General features: G+C 38.4%; 2 protein-coding genes across 4 annotated transcripts in view; both read right to left on the bottom strand.

Annotated features, from left to right (window-relative positions):
- Nucleotides 1-14,770, bottom strand: part of LOC146687143 (nuclear receptor coactivator 2-like) — a 56,550-nt gene extending 41,780 nt beyond the window's left edge. For all 3 annotated transcript variants that reach the window (XM_085438235.1, XM_085438238.1, XM_085438237.1), the window contains exons 1-2: nucleotides 14,518-14,770; nucleotides 1,465-1,526 (exon numbers count right to left, since the gene is read on the bottom strand). The gene's annotated coding sequence lies outside the window, so the exon portion shown is untranslated. The remainder of the gene's footprint in view (nucleotides 1-1,464; nucleotides 1,527-14,517) is intronic.
- Nucleotides 14,771-16,219: 1,449 nt separating this feature from the next.
- lactb2 (lactamase, beta 2) lies at nucleotides 16,220-20,587 on the bottom strand. The gene is made up of 7 exons (XM_085439654.1): nucleotides 20,368-20,587; nucleotides 19,684-19,844; nucleotides 19,367-19,487; nucleotides 18,923-19,101; nucleotides 18,220-18,368; nucleotides 17,665-17,752; nucleotides 16,220-17,084 (listed from the first exon to the last, which is right to left on the bottom strand). The coding sequence occupies exons 1-7, from the start codon at nucleotides 20,487-20,489 to the stop codon at nucleotides 17,041-17,043; spliced, it is 864 nt and encodes a 287-aa protein (XP_085295780.1). The 5' UTR covers nucleotides 20,490-20,587; the 3' UTR covers nucleotides 16,220-17,040.
- Nucleotides 20,588-22,369: the final 1,782 nt, after the last annotated feature.

The raw sequence follows: 22,369 nt of genomic DNA, 5'->3' as shown, positions 1-22,369 counted from the left end.
ATGAGAAATGTGAGTGCTGTCAGAATTTACGGGTGCCTGAATATTTCTGTCTATTTTTGGCGAACAAGAAGAACAAAAAAATAAATACATACATACATTTTCTATTATTCAAACTTGCGCACAACTTTCAAAACTGAAGCAGAAAGAGATGTCTGTCAGAAACAGTGAAGCCAGTGAGTGACAGAGAAAGACTATTACATTCAGCACTTGCATAATAAGCATTGTCCCTGCTTGTATAATAAGCCCTACATGAAGGGAGATGGCAAAAACACAGACACACACACAAGTGAAATGAGTCACAGAAAAAAGAGACAAACACACACTAAGAGGTAATTTTACAAATGGCTAAAGCTCTAAGAGCTTTGCGCACACATACAGCTACCCCATACTCGCACAAAAATTGCTAGGTTAACTGTCACCCTCGCTTAAAACATACGGTCCTTCTGTGTTTTCACTTTCCATGTTCTTATGTCAGGATGTCCCTGTTTTGCTTTATGAGCTGTTGTGGTTTCTATGAACTGCTGTAAATAATGTCTGACGGTGTTCCTTACCTTTGATCCAGTGATGCTCCTTTTGGTTTAGTTTCATGTTTTAAGTTTTAATGATCCCAACCAAATGTTCAGATGGTTGTTTTTTTTTAAGAGCTTAAAGTTTAAGCTCACAGTGGCAGAATGATGAGTGCTGTGAAACTGAAAACTTTGGGGTTTTGTTTTCTTTTTTTGCATTTTCTACTCTGCAAGTTGCCGTGTTAGAAGGCGATTATACTCTGACGTGCAAAAGTGGATGAGTAGTCCTGTTATAGTGCTGTGAAAGTACCCTTAAGTCCGGTTGAAGGGTACATGTGTAGCACAACGAATAAACTTGAATCGAATCTTAAAGGACTTGAACTCCATCACAAATACACTGACTGAGGAATGACCTTTGAACTTCTCCTGCAAATGTACTTTTCCCGATGCCATGGCACTGATATTTGGCCATGCAATATGCTATTTAATTATATTTGGTTATAGAAAATCAAACAAGAGTGCCGTTACAGTACAATGGTCTACCATTGTCACTGGCCAATATCATCACTGCTAATGTCAGTATATTGGCAAGTAAGTAGGAATTTAACTTGGTCAGTGGTCAATATATCTGATGTAACACCCCAGTTTTGCACCGGATAAATGATGTTGGATGGTGTGATGAAGGGGTGAAACACAGGCCAGTTGTGTTGTTAAAGCAGAGATTTGCTTCCCTTAGCACAAAACCAAACATACAAACCAAAAAAAACTCAAATAAAATTCAGTGTTTTATAGAATCTGTGCATCTGCATGTTGAACTCCACTGCATCCCTAAATAAATTTTTTTTCTGTATCACTTGCATTGTAATTTAACATATATATGTACTGATATATGCTATATTTGTATTGCATCCTATTGTAATACAGCAAAACACTATCTTAACATAAAGATTCTGCTTACCTGATTTGCAAAGCATCATGGGTAAACATCCATAAAGATATGGCAACATCATTCAGTTATCTCTGTGAGACACATGAAACAAAAACAAAGATAAATGTTAAGTTTGTGTTTGAAAGGTTGGGCCGAAACAGATTTCTTAAATAGCAATGTGTCTGACAGCTGATCCTAGAATCTGCACAATCTTTGTTTCTTTGCTTGTCTTTTAAAAATAGTTTTTTCGTTAATAACATTTCTTTCAGCCTTTTATTACTATGTTTACTGTGTCTATTACTATGTAATACTTTGAAAACAGGATCCCAGATTGAAGGACCATAAAATGTATGCATGTCATCTTGTTCGTAGAAATACAGACACGTGGACAATGAATTATTGCATGTATAATGAACAGCTTAGGCACAAACTGAGAAAAATTGTAAGAAACTGGAAATGGCCAAAAATCAACGCAACATTAGCCAAGTTGGCGAAGCTTTTTATCCCTAATACAGATGAAGCTCTTAAGACACTGGATCATTCTCATAGCGCAAATTAGCATACGTCAATGTATTTTGTGTGACTATGAAGATGTAAACGGAGATGTGTCTTTCAAAATCCAGTGCTTATAAAATAATGTTTAGTCTCCAGGCTCACAGGTATAACAACCCCAGTGACATCATCAGGTTATTTTCTCAGAAACATAAAGCGTATTTTCACAGGATGAGAACTTCCCAAAACTAGTAATGTAACTTTAATATTAAACAATAAAGGCATACAAACACAAACACTGATGAGACATTCCCGTAAGTACTGAGTGAACGTTTTTTGACATCATATTGAGTTGCTAAAGTGCATGAATAATTATCACTTTCCAGGCATGAGACACACTTAAGTGAGACACATCACTTCATTTTACCACAAGAGTCAACCCATCATCAAGTACAGATGCAGGGCACGCCTAGATCAAATGTGTAAGAGTGTGTGCTTGCTAAATATGCTGCCGTCTTTTACAGGGTAAAATCATTTAGCAGAATTTAACCTTAATCATCACCCACCAGTTATGCTGGAAATCGCACTCCTGCCCACAATAACAAGGATACCTGCAGCTTTTCCCAGACAATGACCCTGCCTGGGAGGAAGATTCCGAGAGCTCGGAGGCCTTTTTCACACCGTGAGGTTGACCTGGAACAGTATGGTGCTGCTCCAGGTTCATCGAGTTCCCACTGGCTTTGGTTCATATTCAAGAAACATCCTATTTTATGAAACAACTGGTCTCCTTTTATTTGAACAGCTGAAGTGTAGTGGAAATCTACTTAAATCCCTCCCTAACGATCAGATATTTCAGAACCATTTTACAGCGTGCCCTTTCATTTTCATGTTGCAGACAACTATGTGCGTGTGTGTAAAGTCCAAAGTGTAGGTCACATGTCCTGCTGCTGTGGAAAGACAGAAAGAGCCTACCTGTTTACTGGATTTCAGTCACCCTCCCTCACATATATATCTGTTGTAATCAAGTAAAAACTCATTTTTTTTCAGGAACTATTATGCATCACATACTCTCTGTGTTGAATCACATCCTCTTCCCCCCTCAGTGTTAAAAGGGATGGCAAATTAAAGGAAAACCCCACACTGTGGGTTTGAGTGACGATTTACCATCTCGTGCCCTAAGAATTCAACACAGAAGCGACACGTCCAGTGCAACAGCATAACAGACCTGCAAAATCCTCCGACTGTAGAAGTGAAGCGTTCAGTATTTTTCCATAATTTTCTGTACATCTTTACCAAAAGTCCTTGACAAGAACTGTTACTGTGACTTTGTTCTTTTCCACTTCTGACATAGTAGTAAATAAGTTATAAATACAATTTCACTAATACTGAGGTTTGGGGCTATGAACATTCACGTACTTATGTTTAAACAAATTCAGCGTTCGATGCAGGAAGCTGAAACTTGTTTTCCCTTAGAGACATAATGTGAAGCATCAAACAAAAGAATATGTCACAAAATAGGAATAAAGGCTAATGCGGCCACAGGGATGTACTGATCCAATATCAGACTGATCCGGACTCAAAAAGCCGACAGCTGGGCCAATCTATGCAATTCAAGCCTATGTTGTTGTGTGTTTAATAAAGTATGAATCAGTAGCAATGCACTGCTAGCAGGAGAGCTAACATAGCTCTCTCTCACTTGCTCTTGCACTCTCCCTCTTGCAATGTTCAGTCTAACACTTATTGGGAAATATTTATTTCACATACATTAACATTTTGTCAACTTGATTAATATTATTTCACCTCGCCTGCCTTTTGTCAGCTCCATGTAAACACATGTGTGCATGTGCATCTGTGTTTGTGTGTAGGTGCACTCACGGCGAGACTGAGAGCAGCGAAAGGAGAAACTAGTATGAAATGAAAGCTGTGGGCAGGGAAGATTCTAAATCTGAGCTGAAATGAAACTAGTGCAAAAAAGATTAGGCGAATAACATACACACTTTTTACTTTTATTTTAGATTGAATTCATCTTGGTTGTCTTGTCATTTATTACTAGACTTAATAAGCCTGTTACAATTTGTTTTACAAAGTCTGGAAAGCGAAAGCCAAGCCTGACATTGCCTTGCAGATAAAAGAGCAATTCCCAATTGCTTCCTCGTAGTAAAAGAATACAGTCCAGTCATTTAACTGGTATCAGTACTCGGTATCCGCATGCATTGCTCACTGTGGGCATGGACAGGGTTGACCAACCAGTTTTAAAAACATTATGATGTGTATAATGCAATATGTTGCAGCTTGAAAGTTTAACAAGTTAAAATAGATGAAATAAATGGAAGAGTCAAACCTACCAAATCGAGATCGTTAGCACAGTGGTAATGTGTTGCATGCTTGTGGTGTGTGTGTGTGTGTGTGTAGTTACTGTAATCAAGAACACCAAATGAAAAGTACTAAAAAGAAGAAGTTATTTTTTTTGGTCAGTGGCCAAATCTGAAACATCTGCTTGCTCTTCCCCCCGATTTGTTCACTGTTACTTAGTGTGTGTGTGTGTGTGTGTGTGTGTGTGTGTGTGTGTGTGTGTGTGTGTGTGTGTGTGTGCGTGTGGCAGCAGCATTCTCAGTCAGTTGGACACAGCACACTCAAACCACACTGCACTTTAACATGCACCTGCCACCACTGAGATAGCTGTGCGTGCGTGTGCATTTGTCAGTTTGTGTGTGCATCAGAGTGTGTCAGTGTCTGTGGAGGAAAGATGGACAGCTGATCTCTACCCAACTCCTTTGTGAATTGCACAAGCACACATGCAAGCACAAATGTTCTTCCTGCGCACATGCACGATGACAGAAAAATCCTGTGGCTGTCACCCAGCCCACTTTGTGCACTGCAAACTTAGGTACTGCAAAGGGTACATTTTTGTCAGTCATTTTACCCAGGACCTCAAGTAGAACAAACCAAGACAGTAAGATGCACACTGAAGCACCAGTAAAATACAGATTAACCAGTTGGACTGTTTTCTCCCTTTCGGAAACAGCCTTTTCTCAAAGGAAAGAACATGCAAATAATTTCTAAAGGCTGTTTTAAAAAAATAAACAATGGGCCCCCAAAGTGACTTGAACTTTGCTTTCAGCAAAAACAAAGAAACACATATTTGCACCTACAGAGTCATGGCAATTGTGTAAAGACCAAACTTTGTAGTTAGCAATGGAGGGTTACACTGTTAATTATTTGCATAATAGACATTGTGGTAACCAAGCACGCACATACACACTGACATGCACACATTCACACACACACACACACACACACACACACACACACACACACACACACACACTGAGTGTCTGTTAGATAGAGAGAGGGAAGAGTGAGAGGGAGCTACAGAAAGTCAATGAGAGCCACACAGAGAGACGGCCTACTTCCTGACTGTGATTAATTTCTGTTACTAAGCAGCTCTATGGTAACACAGACATCCACAGCTACACCGAGCTCAGAGCTGGTTTACAGTATACAGCCTATGCGTCTAACACATTACACAAGTTAGACGCATAGGCTGATAATCCTGGCCAGTAACGCAAAATATATAATCCCATATAAGATGTGCAAAAACAGCCCATCTGCAATTTGCAATGTTCACAATTATGCATCAAATTTCTTGTGAAACTGTGAGATTCCGCCCATGTCTTATAATGTTATGTGAAACATATGACTAATTTGTGAATATGAACAAAAGCACCCACAGTCATTCAGGGAGGTTAGCATGTCAACTAATTACAAATTCTGCTCAATCATTCATCTTAAGACTGCACAAAAATTACCTTTAAGCCACAAATGACTTAAGTAACTCTTAAAAATGACAAGTTTTTCAAAAGCAGCCCTGTCATCTGCTTTTACTCTTAATCTAATTATTCTCTCTCAGCCACAGATGTGATGCTAAACCAAAACACAAGAAGCTCAGCTTTGATGACCTCTCTTTGATCACAACTGGACAAAAGGATATTTATAAACTTTTAAAATTTTTCAGTTATTTCCTGAATTTAATAACTTGTCATTACGTGACTTTGATTCATCTCCAGAGTCTCATGGTGAGAATAGGATCGGAGTAACAAATGGACATCAGAATGGACTTAATCAAGCCATAATATGCATTTTGGCCACAGTGCTGCTTAACCTCTTTACTGTCATCTTTGCAGCAATGGTCTGTCACCAAAAGGCTGTGATGAACAACACAATTAGCTCTGGCCATGGCCTGCGTTTGTTCTGCAAAAGCCTGTTATGCTATTAGCTTGTATTATCCAGCTGGAAGCCTGTGGAGTCTCTCTCTCTCTCTCTCTCTCTCTGTAACACAGCTCTGCTGTCATAGTGCTGGAGAATTACAGCCGCCATCAGCTCCAGCTAACCAAATTAGCACTTGTTATGCAACCTGCTACACTTGGCTCACGGGTCTACTGCTTCAACCCTGCACAGCTTTCCATATGGTTTGCACATAGGAAGGCAAGTTAGCTTTGCAGCCTGCTCCTCAGCTGAGTGGCAACATGCTGGTTTATTGCTTTGTTTAAGCACTTTAATCTGCTATATGTATCCCTTATATGCAACAGACGTTTACTGTAAAACTAAGACTTTCTGCCACGACAACACAACAGCTGAGAGAGAGTGAATTCAAAGCCAGAAACTCAAATCATGTGAGGCTGCATGCTGCGCTTTCATAGCCAGCTGCAGTCTTCAGTGTTTATAAAAAAAAATGAGAAAAAAATGACTGTAAATGTATCTGCCAGAAGGTGTCTTGATACTTGCTAGTTTTAAAATTTGACTTTCACTGTCTCACTGTAGCATATGTGGTTTAAGCAAGTCAAACTGAAGACTTTTAAGACTTTTTTCTGCCACTTTAAATACCACTTTCAAATTAAATCTAAGAGTAAACTGGTGATGGAAAACTGTGTTTAGAAGGACAAATCTTTCCACATTTATTAGTTCAAATTACAGTATTCATTTGGATTTAGGCATATTTCCCAAATTAGTCAATAATGAATCTAAGAAAAAATAAAAATAGAAACATAAATCTTGCCTGAGATGCTATTCATTCATCCCAAGTTTGAAAGAGCCTCAACAAAAGTGTATTTTAAGTGGTAAGCATTACTGATTGCTCTCTTTGCTATTCTTAAATCAGTTGTCAAAACCACTGCAAAAAAACAGATCTAAAGGGTTCATTAAAGTACTGGCTTTTAAGCATAGTCCACAAATTTACAATCGAGTTAATGTCAGGGCTTTGGGAAGGCCATTCCAGAAGCCCAACATCAGCCTCCTTTATCCATTCCAAAACCAGTTCTTATGTGTTTGGGATCATTGTCCTATTGGACCACCGAAGTTTCCACCATCTAGCAGCTGATTTGAGGTGAAATTGATTAATTTTGAGCTAGTCCTCCTTCTTCAGTATTGCATGCCCTTTGTGCAATGTATCATTGGAAGAACATTTGGCTTGTCCATGTACAGCTGCAGTTGAAGTTGAAGGTGTTGATTTTGGAGCAGTGGTTTCTTTTTTTGCCCTGCACCCTCTCTACCCAGGCAGGTTTGAACCTTGCTGAATCCTAAAATGTTTCTGAACATCCTCCCTCTCATCTGAGGTCAACAGTTTAGGTCTTTTTCCCGACATCGGCAAAGTGGTGGCATATCAGAACCACTTGCATTTACGTAAATTATTTGAACCGATCATCCCAGAATCTGCGTTTGGAAACACTTGAATAAATCTACAGTTCTCCTTCTTAGAACCTCACTGAGTTCCTTAGACTTTTTCATTGTTCTATATTGGTTGAACCAGTGAGTTGTGTCAAACAAATGTTTTCTTATGCTGCCAAAGAGAAACTAGCAGTTGTAGTCAACTTAAAAGACATTAGAGAACCTTCAGCACAACTGATTAAAAATGTTTTATGTATGCATGTTTATATTTGTATGTGCCTGTATGTGTACTTTTGACCATGTTTAAACCAGACAAAATCTAAAATAAATTTAAACTTGTGGACCCAATTCTAATTTTTAAAGTTGGCAAAGGTGTATGCTGAATAAAAAAATCTTGAAACAGACAAAGAACCGTTCAGAAAAGTCATAAAAAGCCTCAAATTACCATCATGAATACATGTAAACTTCCACAACTGTGCCCTGGCTAACACTGTAGCTTACAGTACTAAAATGAGTACTATGATAGCACTATCATATACCAACAACAAGGGGAAAGGGCTACATTTTTGAAGTGATTCCAAGATTTATCTGAAGCAAATATGAGGCTTTAGCAAGTATAAATCTAAGTATGCACAAATTAAAAAACAATAGTATTGGATGAGTCTAAAAGACTTCCTATCATTCAGATACATGACAAACAAAAAGATTTCATTTAAATTGTAGGCGGTCTGAGCTTACGTCAGGTTTTGATGTAATCATTTACAATACAAACAATTATTAATTAACTAAATAATTCTTAATGCTTCTTAATGGTGTTGACCACACTGTCTTATAATCATGGCCACAGTCACAAGTATCATGATATATGATACTTATTTGACATATGATAAGTATCATCTTATCATATGTCAAAGTACAGTAGAGTCTTTTAAAATTTTTCGAAGAAACACATTGGTGATTTATGATGACGATGACTGATCAAACTTTCCAGTCCACGAGTATTTTATTTTAGGTACACATACGGTAAATAAGGGAATATGAATGAAAGCCCCTCCTGTTGTTGTGTGCAGTCACCATGTCAAGAAATTACAAAATACTTGTGGTTTTTGCTGCAATCTATTCTTTGTCTGAATTTCGAATTAAGATCATATTTGAGTCATAAGCAACAGACATGTAGATCTGACTTGCTCCCCTAACAATAACAAGAATTTTTCAGCCGTTGCTCTGCATCTCCCAAGAACAGCTTTTCTTTGTACAACTATCCTTAACTTTCAGATGCCTCATAGCATGCCTTAGGTCTCATGGTTTTACTATAACCGCGAGAAAAAACAAACAAAAAACAAAACAAGTGTTTCCAGTATATCTATAATAAGTATGTATACTTTTTGCAAGAATAGCTACAAGTGCTTCGCCTTGGCTAGTATCTGAGCAATGATGTGTTGCTGTTGTTGTATTAGAGCTCCTCTCCTCAGTTCTCTCAGCTCCTGTCATTAGGATAAAATATGATCACATTTTAAAAATATGATTCAAATGTTTTGATGTATCTGAAACTTTAAGTCCTTTAAATCATAATCGTGGCAAATTATTAAACACATCTAGCCTTTAGAAGTATTAGCCTTTTAAAATAAACAGGTGGTAGACCAAAAAACTTTGAGTCTGTATTAAGCCGCTATTGTGGTTGACACATTAGTCATTGTTCATTCAAACTGCGACACATGCTGACCCATGCATCCAAAATAGAATAGGAATAGAAAACGATTTTTCAGTGCAGGAGCACAGAAATTTCCAGATGGCACTGAGGGAAACTGTGGAAATAATTTAGTTGAGAAAGTTGAGATAGTCTACCCAAAACTGAAAAACCTCCATGATTGCTTTTTCAGTCCATCAGTGATGAAACAATTTTTAATTTTTTGGAGTTAAGAAACTTTTCATTTGGAAAATGGCTGGCCCACACGTCAAATGCCACTATAAATGAGTAAAGGTGATGTCATAGTTCATGGAAGCCACAACCAGAAAGTTATGTAGGGATCATACTACATTATCTATCTGGAGATCTGCAAACACCACAGAGAAGGGTTATACTTTTATAGAAATTAGCCTCAAAGACGCATGGGTAATCGATAGTGCAGTCTCTTACATGAAAGCCCAAATGGTCCCAAAGGCAGGCACGTTAATGAACACTCATGTGAAAAATATAGTTTTCACAGGGCTCTATGCAGGCCTTGTACTTTAGGATTTAACATGCTAACTGACGCCTGCAGAGTCTAGGATGTAGCCCTTGTGTTTCTTGCAGTTTCTCTGAGCACTGGGAAATTCCAGCATTGTGCTAAACACCTAAAATGAAGCATATTTTATTAGCAGCATCTGGCTGCTATTTACCCTCTTAATTCATATGGAACCAGTAAGCATGGACCCAAAAGCATCCTTTTTTACATGACTTCTTGTCACTCAGGCCGAGGAAGGCCTTCATATACTTGTCAGTGTGGAATCTACAATACCTGCATCAATCAGTGTTATGTCTATTGTCAGGGTGCTGCTGCTCCCATCGTGTATGCACTGTATCTGAATGTTGCAGAACAAAGCCATATCACTACATACTGCCAAATGCTGTAGAAGGAAAAGGAGACCTATTTTTCACTACAGCTCTCCAATCTGAAATGTGCTCCATTTTGCACTGGTTTATATAGTACCCTTATCAAGGCTTTTCACTGTTTACATTAAGGTCAAATAAAATAATATGGTTGGACAAAAATAAATAAAAGGAGAACTTTGTTAAATAACCTACTGAATGTGTCAACAGAGATGATAAAAACCAGTGAATTGGCTAGCTGATATCAGCTGATATTAGCTTATCGCAGATATAAAGTATTGGCGTATGTCACATCTAGCACGATAAGAAAGAACTAATTTAGAAACTGTGTAACAATTACAAAGATTGTACAAAATAGGCTGCCTTAAACATTTTGCAATCTAAAGCATCGTCTCTTACTTATTCAAGATAACTTAAAAAATGCGCATGAGCCAATACATCGTCTGACCTTTTAAACGCTCATATATGAAGTCTATTCTAAGACTCTTTTATGTTACTTCCTATTATTCAGTAATGTTTAAGGAGATAATTTGTATTCAAATCTGCAAGTCAATGCACTTTGATTTAGAAGTAAAACGTATGTTATCATCAGATACTGTAACAATATCCTGCAGATTCATTTTGCTGAGGGAATATTACAGTGATTATGGTTTTCAGGCACCACAGGAAGCTTTCAGGGGAGTCAGTGACATGGGTGTGTGCGTGCGTGTGTGTGTGTGTGTGTGTGTGTGTGTGTGTGTGTGTGTGTGTGTGTGTGTGTGTGTGTGTGTGTGTGTGCGTGGTTAATTAGAGCACTTGGTCTCAGGAGGATCAGACCTGGAAGGCGACTGTCTCTGCTACGTGACAGAAAGCCAGGGGCAGAGTGTGTCTGATAAGTTGGTGGCAGAGAGAGGAGACAGACATAAACAAACACAGATAAGTCGACAAGCATGCACACACCCACACATACACCCCTTGGTAAATACTAGTAGATGTACAGATGAACCAGTTGTGCTGGTATTTAAATACCCCCCTAAATCATTCCCAAATTAACAATATCAGCTTGTGGGTGAGAAACACTGAAGGCAACGTTTGCTCTTAAGTAGATACGGAACCCAGTGCTCACCACCTGAATTTGCTACAGCTACAATTTTGGCATGTTTATTTTATAGTCTGTCACTACTTTCACGTCTATATCTGATTTAATTCACTCACATTAAATTAGGACTAGATTTATTTTAAATCCAAGACCAGGATAACATCAGGGATTGATGGCTATGATTTAAATGTGTGAATCTATTTCCTTGCTGTCCCAGGATAAAACGTCATAGAAAACAAACTGAGGAGAAATGCACAGTCAAGCCTTGCCCTTCCTCCTTCTCCTGCTGCTGCCGTCATTGGTCAGGACATTATTTGAGCCCTCATGTGGTTTAGTGAATTCAAGCCACTAAGGATCCCTCATTGGGCAGGCTGCCAAATTTGTGTTAAGATCTTGGACTTAAGTACATTCCTGCACTTTGCTGCAGCACTATAAGGTAGTTTTGGCATTGAACATTGTATTGTAATGTGCTAGAATTTAATCAGACAAGACACTACTCTGTAACTGTAATGAAAATGTTACAAAAACACAGAGCAAACAGATAGAGGTGAATCCCTGACTAAAACAAAGCATGCACAGTATTTTGTGCTGCCTGACTGTTTCTATGCATAAATAGCATAATGCCTCTTAACCCCTTAGAGAGAAAAAAGGTACAAAAAGAAGGGTTAAACAGAACCTGAACACTTGGCCTACATGTTGCAATCCCTTTCAAAGTTCAGTTTTGGGTGCCGGGAAGAGCAAATAAGCCTAAAAGAGCCCAAAAAAAAATCATAAGCCCAGCCCTCAAAGATAACATTTCCAGAGGAATCAGATGGCACCTGTCACGTAGGCAAACTGTCAGGTTTCCTGTAGTAAGATACCTGCACAATAGCAAACACAGAGAAACCAGCACAACAGCAAATAAAGACAAATTCTTATGCCTGCATTTAAAAAGGCCCACCTCACTGCAAGACAATACGTTCTGGGCTGTGAGTGTTTCTTTTCAGCGTAAACCTGCACGACATGTTTTTGTCACAGCCGCACTCCTCATTCTATGCTGTCCTGTTAGCATACATACACATGCTATGTAGTCCAAAAAGGAGCAATCTGCTGAATATATAAGAGGGATGATTGTAATATCTCAAACTTGGCCACTCTAAAGTGCAAATCATTTGGCTTTTGCTTTGCAAATTGGCTTTTAACAGCATACACATATAACAAAGGAAAAGCAAAAGTGAAAGCACTCTCAAGGATCATATATCATGAAAAAAAGACGCAAGTTTGATGTAAATATCCCTCATTTCCTAAACGCCTGGTCACAAATCACACAACGCCCTTCTTGACAAACCAGCAGACGTCCTCCCATCTTTACAGAGTATAGCCTGTTATGACTTTAAATACATTAAAAAAAATGATGACGATAATAATGTCAGTAGTTTCTATCCATCTACCAGTCTCTAATGGATTTTCACCTACGACTATTCCCACTGGACTAAAACGATAATATCACTTGAAATAACATGTTCTTTCAGATAATTAGCCTTTTTATTATTGTTTGTTTGCAGCTTCAAACCTGAAAAAAAAAAAACACATTCTGGAGAGATAAGCATCCCCTCACAACACAGTAGAGCTAGCTGATAAACTATGTCAAATTAGATGGAAGAAAAGGAAAAGACACTTGTTTTTTAATTATTAAAAATCTATTATTAACAGCCATTTAAACTGTGACATCATTCTACTAAATGCTGGAATTATACCATCATGAAATAACATAAGTTATGAACTACCTACAATTGTATCTTTAAACTGAATTAACAACAAAAACATGGAAATTTTAATATATTGAAGAACACTAGCTCTCTGGACCTCTGATAGCATCCTATAGAGGTATCCCAGCAATTTTTATGGGTTAAACATTTTTTCTTCTAACATTTCCATTATGGTCTTTGTTTATGGGTTAATTATAGTGAAATAAGTATTTGAGGGACTTGGGTACATGGCTGTGAACTGCTTCACTGTAGCTGATATGTTAGTTTCAGGCTTGAAACTTGAAACAAAAGCAGAAAATTTTATTTCCTGATGGCAGTTAGACCACCACAACCAGCTGCTACATGTACACACTTTAAAATGTATCTTGTGGGTTGACTTTGCTTTTAACAACTTGTTTTAATTTGGTAAAGTGCCACAAATTCTAAACAATTACTTAGCATGTATTAACAGAAGTGTTTTTATGAGAAAAGGACATAAAAGTTGTTTTATAAGTCTGAACATTAAACAAATATTAGATCTGTGTTCTGTATTTCCAAAAATAAAATAATTTATGTGGGCCCGCTGCAGAATTTCAGCCAATTTCTGTTCAATGGGATTAGTAATAGGAAGTGGAACAGCTCTTTTAGAGCGTCTCTGGTTTTACTTTGAAACTACAAACCGGAAGTGTATGCTTGCGTTTGTTTTGCTTGACGCCTGAGTTGCTTGAGGAAGTCAAAGCGATATGAACCAGTGTGACAATATCATAAAATGTTCACTGTTAAACAATTATATGTCTGTCTTAATCTGATAAACCCATCTGTGATCAACGAGGGTTTAATTATGGGTGGTTACATGAAACTTTAACAGGAGCAACAAGCAAGCACTGAACGCTTGTGGCTACAGCGGAGGTTCACATAAACCAGCAGTTGTCGCTTCTCTCGATCAGGAAGAGGGGATTTAAACAGCTAACCGTTAAAAGTTAAACGGCGAAGTCCTGGTTGGGATATTTGTGCCGTTGTAACACGGTTGCTTAAACATCTTAAACAAACAGCAGAGCCAATCTGCGTTCACTTCTTCTGCCGAACATTTGAACCCTAGTCGTGGATTTGGCAGGTTACCAACGGAAATTAGCATTTTTATCCACCGAGCTAGTTTCGCCCGAAACCCCGTTTCAGTAGTGATAGCTGTCAATCAGCCGATTTGGCCGATAAACACAGCGAAGTATACTCGCCGTCAGACCCGGTTCGTGAACACGGATGAATGACCTGCGCGTTTAAATACTGGACGAACATAACGTTATTTCCTGTAATCAACTAATTAACCCTGTGGTATATTTTCACTACCCAATAAAAATGTAGAACCGCCATGAAGGAAAACAAAAAAACATGAAACAACAACAAATGCACATCATTTTAGTATAGAACTCGATTTAAATTAGTGGACACTTTGCACGAGCCCTTACGTTAATACGTGTTTTTGGAGGTGGGACTAACGGGAGAAGTGGGGGTCAAGAGAATGACGGGAAACTTACCTGAGAGTTTGGGAGACCGTGGGTGCCTGACGTGCGGGATGTCGTCGGGGAGATGTCGGTCAGCGGGACGGAGCGGCAGCGGCGTCCTGGACCGGAGCCGCCATGTTCATCTGGCTCAGAGGCTCCTCGGCTCGGCTGTTTATCTTTACCAGTAGACCCCCCTCCTCCGTCTCCACCGCCACCACCCCCACCTCCACTCATCTCATTACCACACGGCAGAGCTGGGTGTCTCTGCAGTTCGCCCTTTCTCAGCCTCACTCGTGCACGCAAACTCCCGTCAGCTAGTTATTCAAAGGGAAAACTGAACTAAAAGCCCTGAATGCAATTTTTATTTCTATTTTATTTGTGAGATAGTTTGTGACTTTTTGTTTTGTCAGTTCTGACTGCGATAAAAGAAAAGTAAACCACCAAAATAAGACACCCATATAAAGTCCCTTTTTTCTTTTTCGTTATGGGAACATTCACATTTATAGAACAAATGGTGAACGACGTATGATACTTTTAAAAACGCAGTTTCAGCAATATGTTGTATTACGTGTGCATTACAGTTTAACGCAGATGTGCAAATAATTAATTAAGACGTATTTATAAAGCGCATTTAAACAGCTGTATAAGACAACAGAAAGTTAATATAACCTAAATTACAAATTAATATAAAAAATGGGGGTGGCCAAAATATAAAACAAGATAACAACCGGCCGTCACAGTCATAGTCAACAGATTAGGAATTCCACCATCTTTGATGCAACTCAGAAAGTCCCATAATCCTAAAGTTTGAGACCAGAACAGGTGACATGAAGTAAGAGTTCTTGGAATTAAACAGCTGTAGTATTTTAATCTATAATTAGAACTTTGTTGACAGTGACTCACCAGGTATTGCAGTGCGAAATTATGAATAACTTGACTGAAATTTTAAAACTTTGCAAACAATCCAGTGAGCAAGATCGGTTCTTTCTTGCAGGCTGGTTCTGCCCCCCTTGTTTGACACCGCTGCTTCCAGATATAGTATGTAGGGTGTAGTTAGTAACTTACAAAATATTTTCCTGTAGTCTCTTAAATACATGTTCTCCCTTTGCCAATACTTAGTGAATGCCATAAACATGCTCATACAGTTCTAAGATTTAGACGCTCTGACAGTGGCCTATATATGTGAAAGTGTATTTCACAAATTAAACCTACAATTATATTTCTGTCCACAATACACCGTATAGGTGTTAGGTGTCCATCAAATGTCCTGCATTAGTTATGCACTGCAGTTTTTTTTAGTGTAAGGTGAGAGATTTTCAGTAAAGACACAACTGAATCCCAAATGAGCAAAATGTTGAAAAGGGAAACATGGAGGTCCATGTACATAATTCACTCACAGTTTAATTTTAACCTTTTTTTTCACAGTATTCCAACGCATATTTACATATAATATTTTTTTAAAACAAGTTTCTAAAAAACTAGAACAATTATAATGCAAATTATTGTAACTGACCATGGTACGATGAATTTTGCCATAAAATTAAGAGATACTGCCACCTAGCGACTGACTGTGTGTGTGCAGCATTTCCAGTGCAAAGTTTAGAGATTCATTAACATGACTGAAAAGACAGACGGCTTAAAGTTCGCAAAGGGAGAAAACAGCTGGATATAAAATATAAATATATTTCTGTACACATCACTATTTAGATTTCTCATTGTGTCACGGTCAACAGTCTGGGAAAGCACCAAAATGTTTTATTTTCCCCAGTTCCCATTCCCATACACACACTTTATGCTTTATTTGACAAATCTTTCTTAACCGAGTGCCTGCATAAAAAAATTCTATACCCAGAAACAGCTGAACAGTTAAGCAATGAATTTCCTTTTACCCACATGAAACCTTTCTTGAGATATTGCAATAACACACCTGTGATAGGGAAGTGCCAGCCTCATAAATAACAACTCAATGACAAATGTTATGAGATTATTTACTTTCTGGGCTTCATTATATACAAAACTCAGTAAAATAAAGTACAGTACATTCATTTTATACTGTATAAAGCCTACTCATCCCACTTACATGACAAGAAAGTATTGTTAAATGGAAGACAATGCTGACAATTATTTTTAAATCAACACAAAAAGCTCACTTTAACAGCCTCAACTCAAAAAAAGAAGACATAGAATCAGTTAAGCAGTTTTAATTAGGGGGGGGGGGAGACAGGGGAAGTGTTAGGGGATGAGGTTATTCTTCATGCGGCCACAGGCGGCTGACCTTGAGGCAAATTTTAGCCTTGTTTAACTATAACACAGGCTGCAGCTCAGTCCTGGTGAGTCCCTTTGTTTTCTGTGCCTTGTGTGTTTTGAGTTGTGAAATATCTGAAGCAACGGGTGTGACTAATACAACAGATTTTTCCTCTAGAACATTTCTCAATCAGCACTGGTGTACAGCACAAACATAGCGCTGAAAGCAATCATCTCGCATTCAAAAATCATTAGCTGTTGATCTTGAAAATCCCAGCCCAACGCTCCATTTCATCTCACTGTCAGTGGACGTCACAGATTGCTCTTCCATTTGCTGCTCTGTGAAGATTCGTTCACTGCGGGAAAGAAAGGTTTACATTTGTGTCACAGCCAAATTTTCTAAATGACAGCAGCACAGTTATAATTAACCTGCAGTCCTAAAGTATAGTAACTAAAACTACCAACTCACAGTCGTATACCTCTGCTCACCATGCATGTTGAAGTTTACAACCTGTCTATTCAGACTCATCTGTTACAGGACAGAAATTGGTTTCATGAGGTCACAGTTACCTTGAACTTTGACCACTGATTTCTTATCAGTTCATCTATGAGTCTAAGAGAACACGTATCTCTGATATAATCATGTTCCTCCCTCCCTAGATATTCCTGATATATCACGTTCGAAAGAATAGGATGGATGTGAAGTCACAAAGACTTTGATCTTTGGTCACCAAAATCTAATCAGGCCTTCTTTGAGTCCAAGCAAACCTTTGTACCAAATGAGCAGAAATTTCCCAGCAGCAACAAAGAGCTGCTGCCAGAGCTGAGGCATTAAAAAAAACAACATGGTGAGATACGTCTATTTTGTTGGATCATATTTAAATCATTACAGTATCTGCTGGAACTTATTTGTAAAGGAAGTAAATGAGACCATACCCAGACTGATTCTGCCTTCTTTCTCCAGCTTCTTTAAGTGATGAACCAGGTTCACATTAGCTGCTTGGTGCAGGTGTTTAGGTGTGTCCTGAGAGAAAAGCAACACAAGTTTCAGTGTCATTTTTTTGTGATCCAGCCTCAAAACAGATCAGTCTGTATGGGATCAGGCCAAGGTCAAAGTCAATTGTATAGCACATGCTAAACCACCAGAGCTGAGAAAAGTGCTTCACAGGCAGCCATTAATAAAACAGAAACATTTCAAGAAACCGTTTAATTCTGCATTTAATTCCGAGTTATTATTAATCTCTCTCTTTTTAAGTCTATTTCTTGTAATATTGTTGATCATCTGATTAGCAGAAACAAATGCTCTGCAATGAGTGTGAACATCGACAAGATCAGACAAGTACAGCAGTGCCAGCCCATTTAGAATGTAATCAGAAGGGATTAGATTGCTTCCATGGTCAAAGATGGTAGAATTACTGGTAGAAGTCTACCCAGTCTACCTTTGACAACAAGCTGGAAACAGCATCAAAGGAAAAGAAGGTTTTTCCTGACCTTGTACACAATCTTGACAAGCTCCATGGAACTGAAAGGCTTTCCTGCTCCATCCTGAATGGCTGCCAGGATCTGTTGTTCTCTTTGGTCCCTGTGACTGATGTAGTGTCTGATCTTAGAGCCAGCATCCTGAACCACAGGTCCGTGGCCTGCACAGAGAACAGCAGCAGCAAGCTTTTTCTCCAGTCATCGGAAAGACTTTGTTAAATGAATGCACGTCAGAGAGGCAGAACTCAAAGAAGCACAGCCGGTAGCTCTGAAACAAGTAAAGTCGATCAACGGACAATTTATTGGCAGCTATTTTGAAAATAAGGTAAATATTCACTGGTTTAAAAATAAAAAAAGAATTATTCGAGGCGTTTCGGTGAGTGAATAGGTGCGGATCTTAGAAGTGGAAGTCATAGAGTAACTTATAACAATGTCATGAAACACTCCTCGCAATAAATATGGAAAAACAATTCACCATTATCTAATATAATGGAGACGATGATCTGTGATACAGCATGGTATCTGCAGAATGGTGTATCAAACTAGACTTACCTACATTTTTTTATTAAAATATACATTTCTCACTGGTGTAGTGATGATGTACCACATTGTGTGATTGTGTGCAAACAGGTTGAGGGGGGGGGGGAAAAACATTATCCAGAGGGTTTTTTAAGAAATAAAACAGAGGGCCAAGCATCAGCGTATCCTTGCTCACCAGGGTAGATGAGGTCAGCCTCCGAGTCCAGCAGGATTTGCAGAGATTTCATGTAGTCGTAGAGGTCTTCAAACACGGCCGTGCCCTCGCCCAGGATGCAGTCTCCAGAGAAGATAGCCCGCTCCTCCTCCAGCACCAAGGCCATGTGGTCATCAGTATGGCCCGGAGTGAAAAGCACTCTGGGAAAAAGAAATGGCTCTCTGCTCAATTGTCTGATTGTAGATTCAGACAAAAGCCATGTCAGTGTGCAGAATGATAATAACCATAACTAAAGGAATATTAACAAATTTTATTTTTTGTTGGTACTGCAGCAGATTTCATGATATTGGTTTGTATATTTTCACCCTGAAAAAGTCTTTGAGCTATTGTTCTTCTGTGTATATTATGACAGATGTATTTTTAATGCTCTTTTATAAATTCACAACGTGTAAAAACTGAACTGACTTGAGTGTGGCTCCCTCCGTCTCAACAACATCTCCATCTTTTAGGTAATTGTAGTCTTTGCTTCCTGCTGTCTCTCTTGCTTTGTTGGAGCGAGGCAGTTTGCTGACTCGGACCTCAGAACCTGCAAGATAAAAAAAAACCCTAAGAAATGAATACTGACTCACTGAGTCTCTAAGCCAAAAAAGTACAGGCAGTTTTTGATTCACTAAACTAATAACAGATTTTTCATTAGAAGGTGGCTTTTAGATAGATTTCACGATTACAGTAATGATGAACGGTGAAGTAACCCAACTATACCCACACATTCAGGGGCTCACCAGTTATGTCCCTGCAGATATCTTCTACTCCACCTGTGTGGTCGTGATGCCAGTGTGTGACGATGATCTCCTGGATGCTGGTGCTGAACTGCTTCAGTGCCTGTTTCAGGCTGCTGATGTATTCAGGCACAGCAGGTTCCCCCGTGTCTATCAGCACCCGTCTGGAATATAATTGCTCATTATATATTCACCCAAAGGGTTTTAAAGGTAACTATGCATATTCATATATTCCAACTCTACCGATGAGTACTCCATTGTTCTGTCTTATAGTTGGCTATTGTTTTATAGCTGTTTTATTCACATTACAGAGAACTAAGCGCTCCTTTTCACTGCAAACGTAGTCTACTATTTTTGTTAAATATTACTCCAAACTATTATTATTTATTATATTGAGTATATGCCGAAGAAACAAAAAGACCCTGGCAATTAATTTCACACTTTCAGCTTTGTTCCATCTGTCACCTTTATTATCCAGAAGCGCGAAAATGCTCAAGTTAAAAGATTTTAAATGGAATTTGGCATTAGCGCCCATTTCTAAAAGCTAAGAAATTGCACGGAAAAGGAGTGTCAAGTTTTTGGCCAGCTAGTCCCTTTCAAATACACATGAGCTAAACAGACAACACATTTACTCATGTTTCCTTTTGGGAAAATGATAAACGTCACTACTGGCTCGACTAGAGTCACCTTTTGCCCGTGCCGACCAGGTAAGTGTTGGTTCCCTGCAGAGTCATCGGTCCCGGGTTACAGCCCAAAACCCGAACCACTCTAGCAGACAACTGCTCTATGCGAGGAATAATGGCGCTCATAGCTCCAGCTGGCGTGAAGTTATCAACAGTACAAAATAACAAAACATACAGAAGTAAAAGTTCAGGAGAATCTCATACAGGATATAAAACTTGTTTACTTCCTGTACGTACTAACGAAGATTTCAAAATAAAAGTCTTGAAATCGCTCATCCGCGTCAGTGTTTTGACACGATCCTCCATCACCCATTTTAAATGTGTCACTTAAAGCTTGCTGTCAGTACTGCTGTGCCTTTTATCTTATGTTCTTTTTCACATTATTATTGTAACTTTATTTCATGCTGTACTTTACAGTATATCTTTTCAATTCGAAACTGACTGGGTAAACCTATCGCATCTTTACATCTCCCACCACATCTGACTGACTCACATTTTCACACGTGTACTTTTGATAGGCATGTGTGGATTGTGGGAAAAAAGGTTTCTGTGGTTTTACTGCTCTTTGTTGTCTTTGTTGTTAATGTCTTTGTCACTACACAGCATTTTCGTGTCACTTTCTTAGATATTTTGCAGGTTAAAACAAGGACCTTCTTTTCTTTGGGTCAGTACTGCTTGAGCCCATTCAACAAACAATCCATGTATATTAGTGCCATATATGAACATAACCCAGTTCTATATAATTCGAATTATTTTATAGGAGAAAAATAATGACAGCTCCAAAAATCCTGGTAAAGACTAAACCGGTCTTTTACAAGCAATAGTACAAACCAAACACTAGATGGGGCCATTGTCCAGTTTGAGTCACCTCATACCCAGGCTGGCACATTGTGAATATATAATTAAAAATCCAAGATTATCAGTGTTTGTCAGACTGAGTATTATTAAGGATAATCACGCTTTGTAACTTTATTAATTTTAACCTCAAATATGACAACTATCTGGTCGAATGGCTAATGTTGCTGTCATTAATCCTGAAAGTTGAACTATGGGCGGTTTCAGGTCAGTCAAAATCATTAAAAACTGTTTGAAACAGGGTAGTTAATGAAGTTTCATATATATATTTGGGAATACATTAAGAAAGTTTTGCAATTGTTTTAAGGGAATTTTGCAGCAGGCCCATGGACTGAACACATAGGATGAGAACAGCTTTACAAAAATATTATTATTATTATTATTATTATTATTATTATTATTATTATTATTATCATCATCATTATTATTTAAACTGCAGCACTAATGCTATGTTTAAATAAAATAAATACTCTGATTTGTAGTCCAGTGGGTTCACGTGTACACAGAGATGTCATGAACTAGCCTTCTCTGAGAAGCTCATTGGTTTATTGGCTCATTTGCTTCGTTTGCTCATTCATTAAAAGTGTGTTCATGTTTGGTAGTTTGTCTATGTAGCAATTTGTGTGCATTAGTCAGTAGAAACCACACATATATATCTTTTACATAAGTACAACAAGCTTGAAAAGACAAGCTAGTGTATTCTAAGAGGAATTATGTCCACTGGATGAGCAGAAGAGTGCTGCTTTAAAAAACAAACAAACATTTGCATGCTGGTAGTATTTGACCACTTCAGGCTTTTATCAGAAACCTTTGAGGACTTTGCTTTGATTCTCCATTGTCTCTTCTTGGAGACAGTAGAGGTGTTCCAGGAATGTCCTACATCAAGCCCTGCTTTGCTCTTTTAAGCCCAAAAAATAAGAAAACTTGCTTATAGGTGCTATAAGACATGATCCTGGAGGCAATTTGGGAATGAAATTCATTATATTTTGTTTGAATAAATGTGATTTGACACTTAGAATTAAGTTAGGTGCTATTCCCACTCTGTACCCATCAATGCCATAATGCCTGACAATGTAATTAAAAGAGTTATTTTGTTCTGCTTTTCATTTCATTTTCTCATTTAATCAGCTGTCCCACTGCCTCGTAGATTT

The sequence above is a fragment of the Copadichromis virginalis genome, linkage group LG18 (genome assembly GCF_057382275.1).
Source record: "Copadichromis virginalis isolate Kocher_CV1m ecotype Utaka linkage group LG18, C_Virginalis_male_GT1.1, whole genome shotgun sequence".
Lineage (NCBI taxonomy): Eukaryota > Metazoa > Chordata > Actinopteri > Cichliformes > Cichlidae > Copadichromis > Copadichromis virginalis.
This window is presented reverse-complemented; position numbering and strand designations above follow the sequence as displayed.

Coding starts and splice junctions, on each gene's coding strand:
- lactb2 (XM_085439654.1), bottom strand. CDS start 20,489: ATGAGCGCCATTATTCCTCGCATAGAGCAGTTGTCTGCTAGAGTGGTT. Junction 19,488..19,683: donor TATCTGCAGGGACATAACTG/GTGAGCCCCTGA, acceptor TTTATCTTGCAG/GTTCTGAGGTCCGAGTCAGC. Junction 18,369..18,922: donor GGCTGACCTCATCTACCCTG/GTGAGCAAGGAT, acceptor TTCTCTGTGCAG/GCCACGGACCTGTGGTTCAG.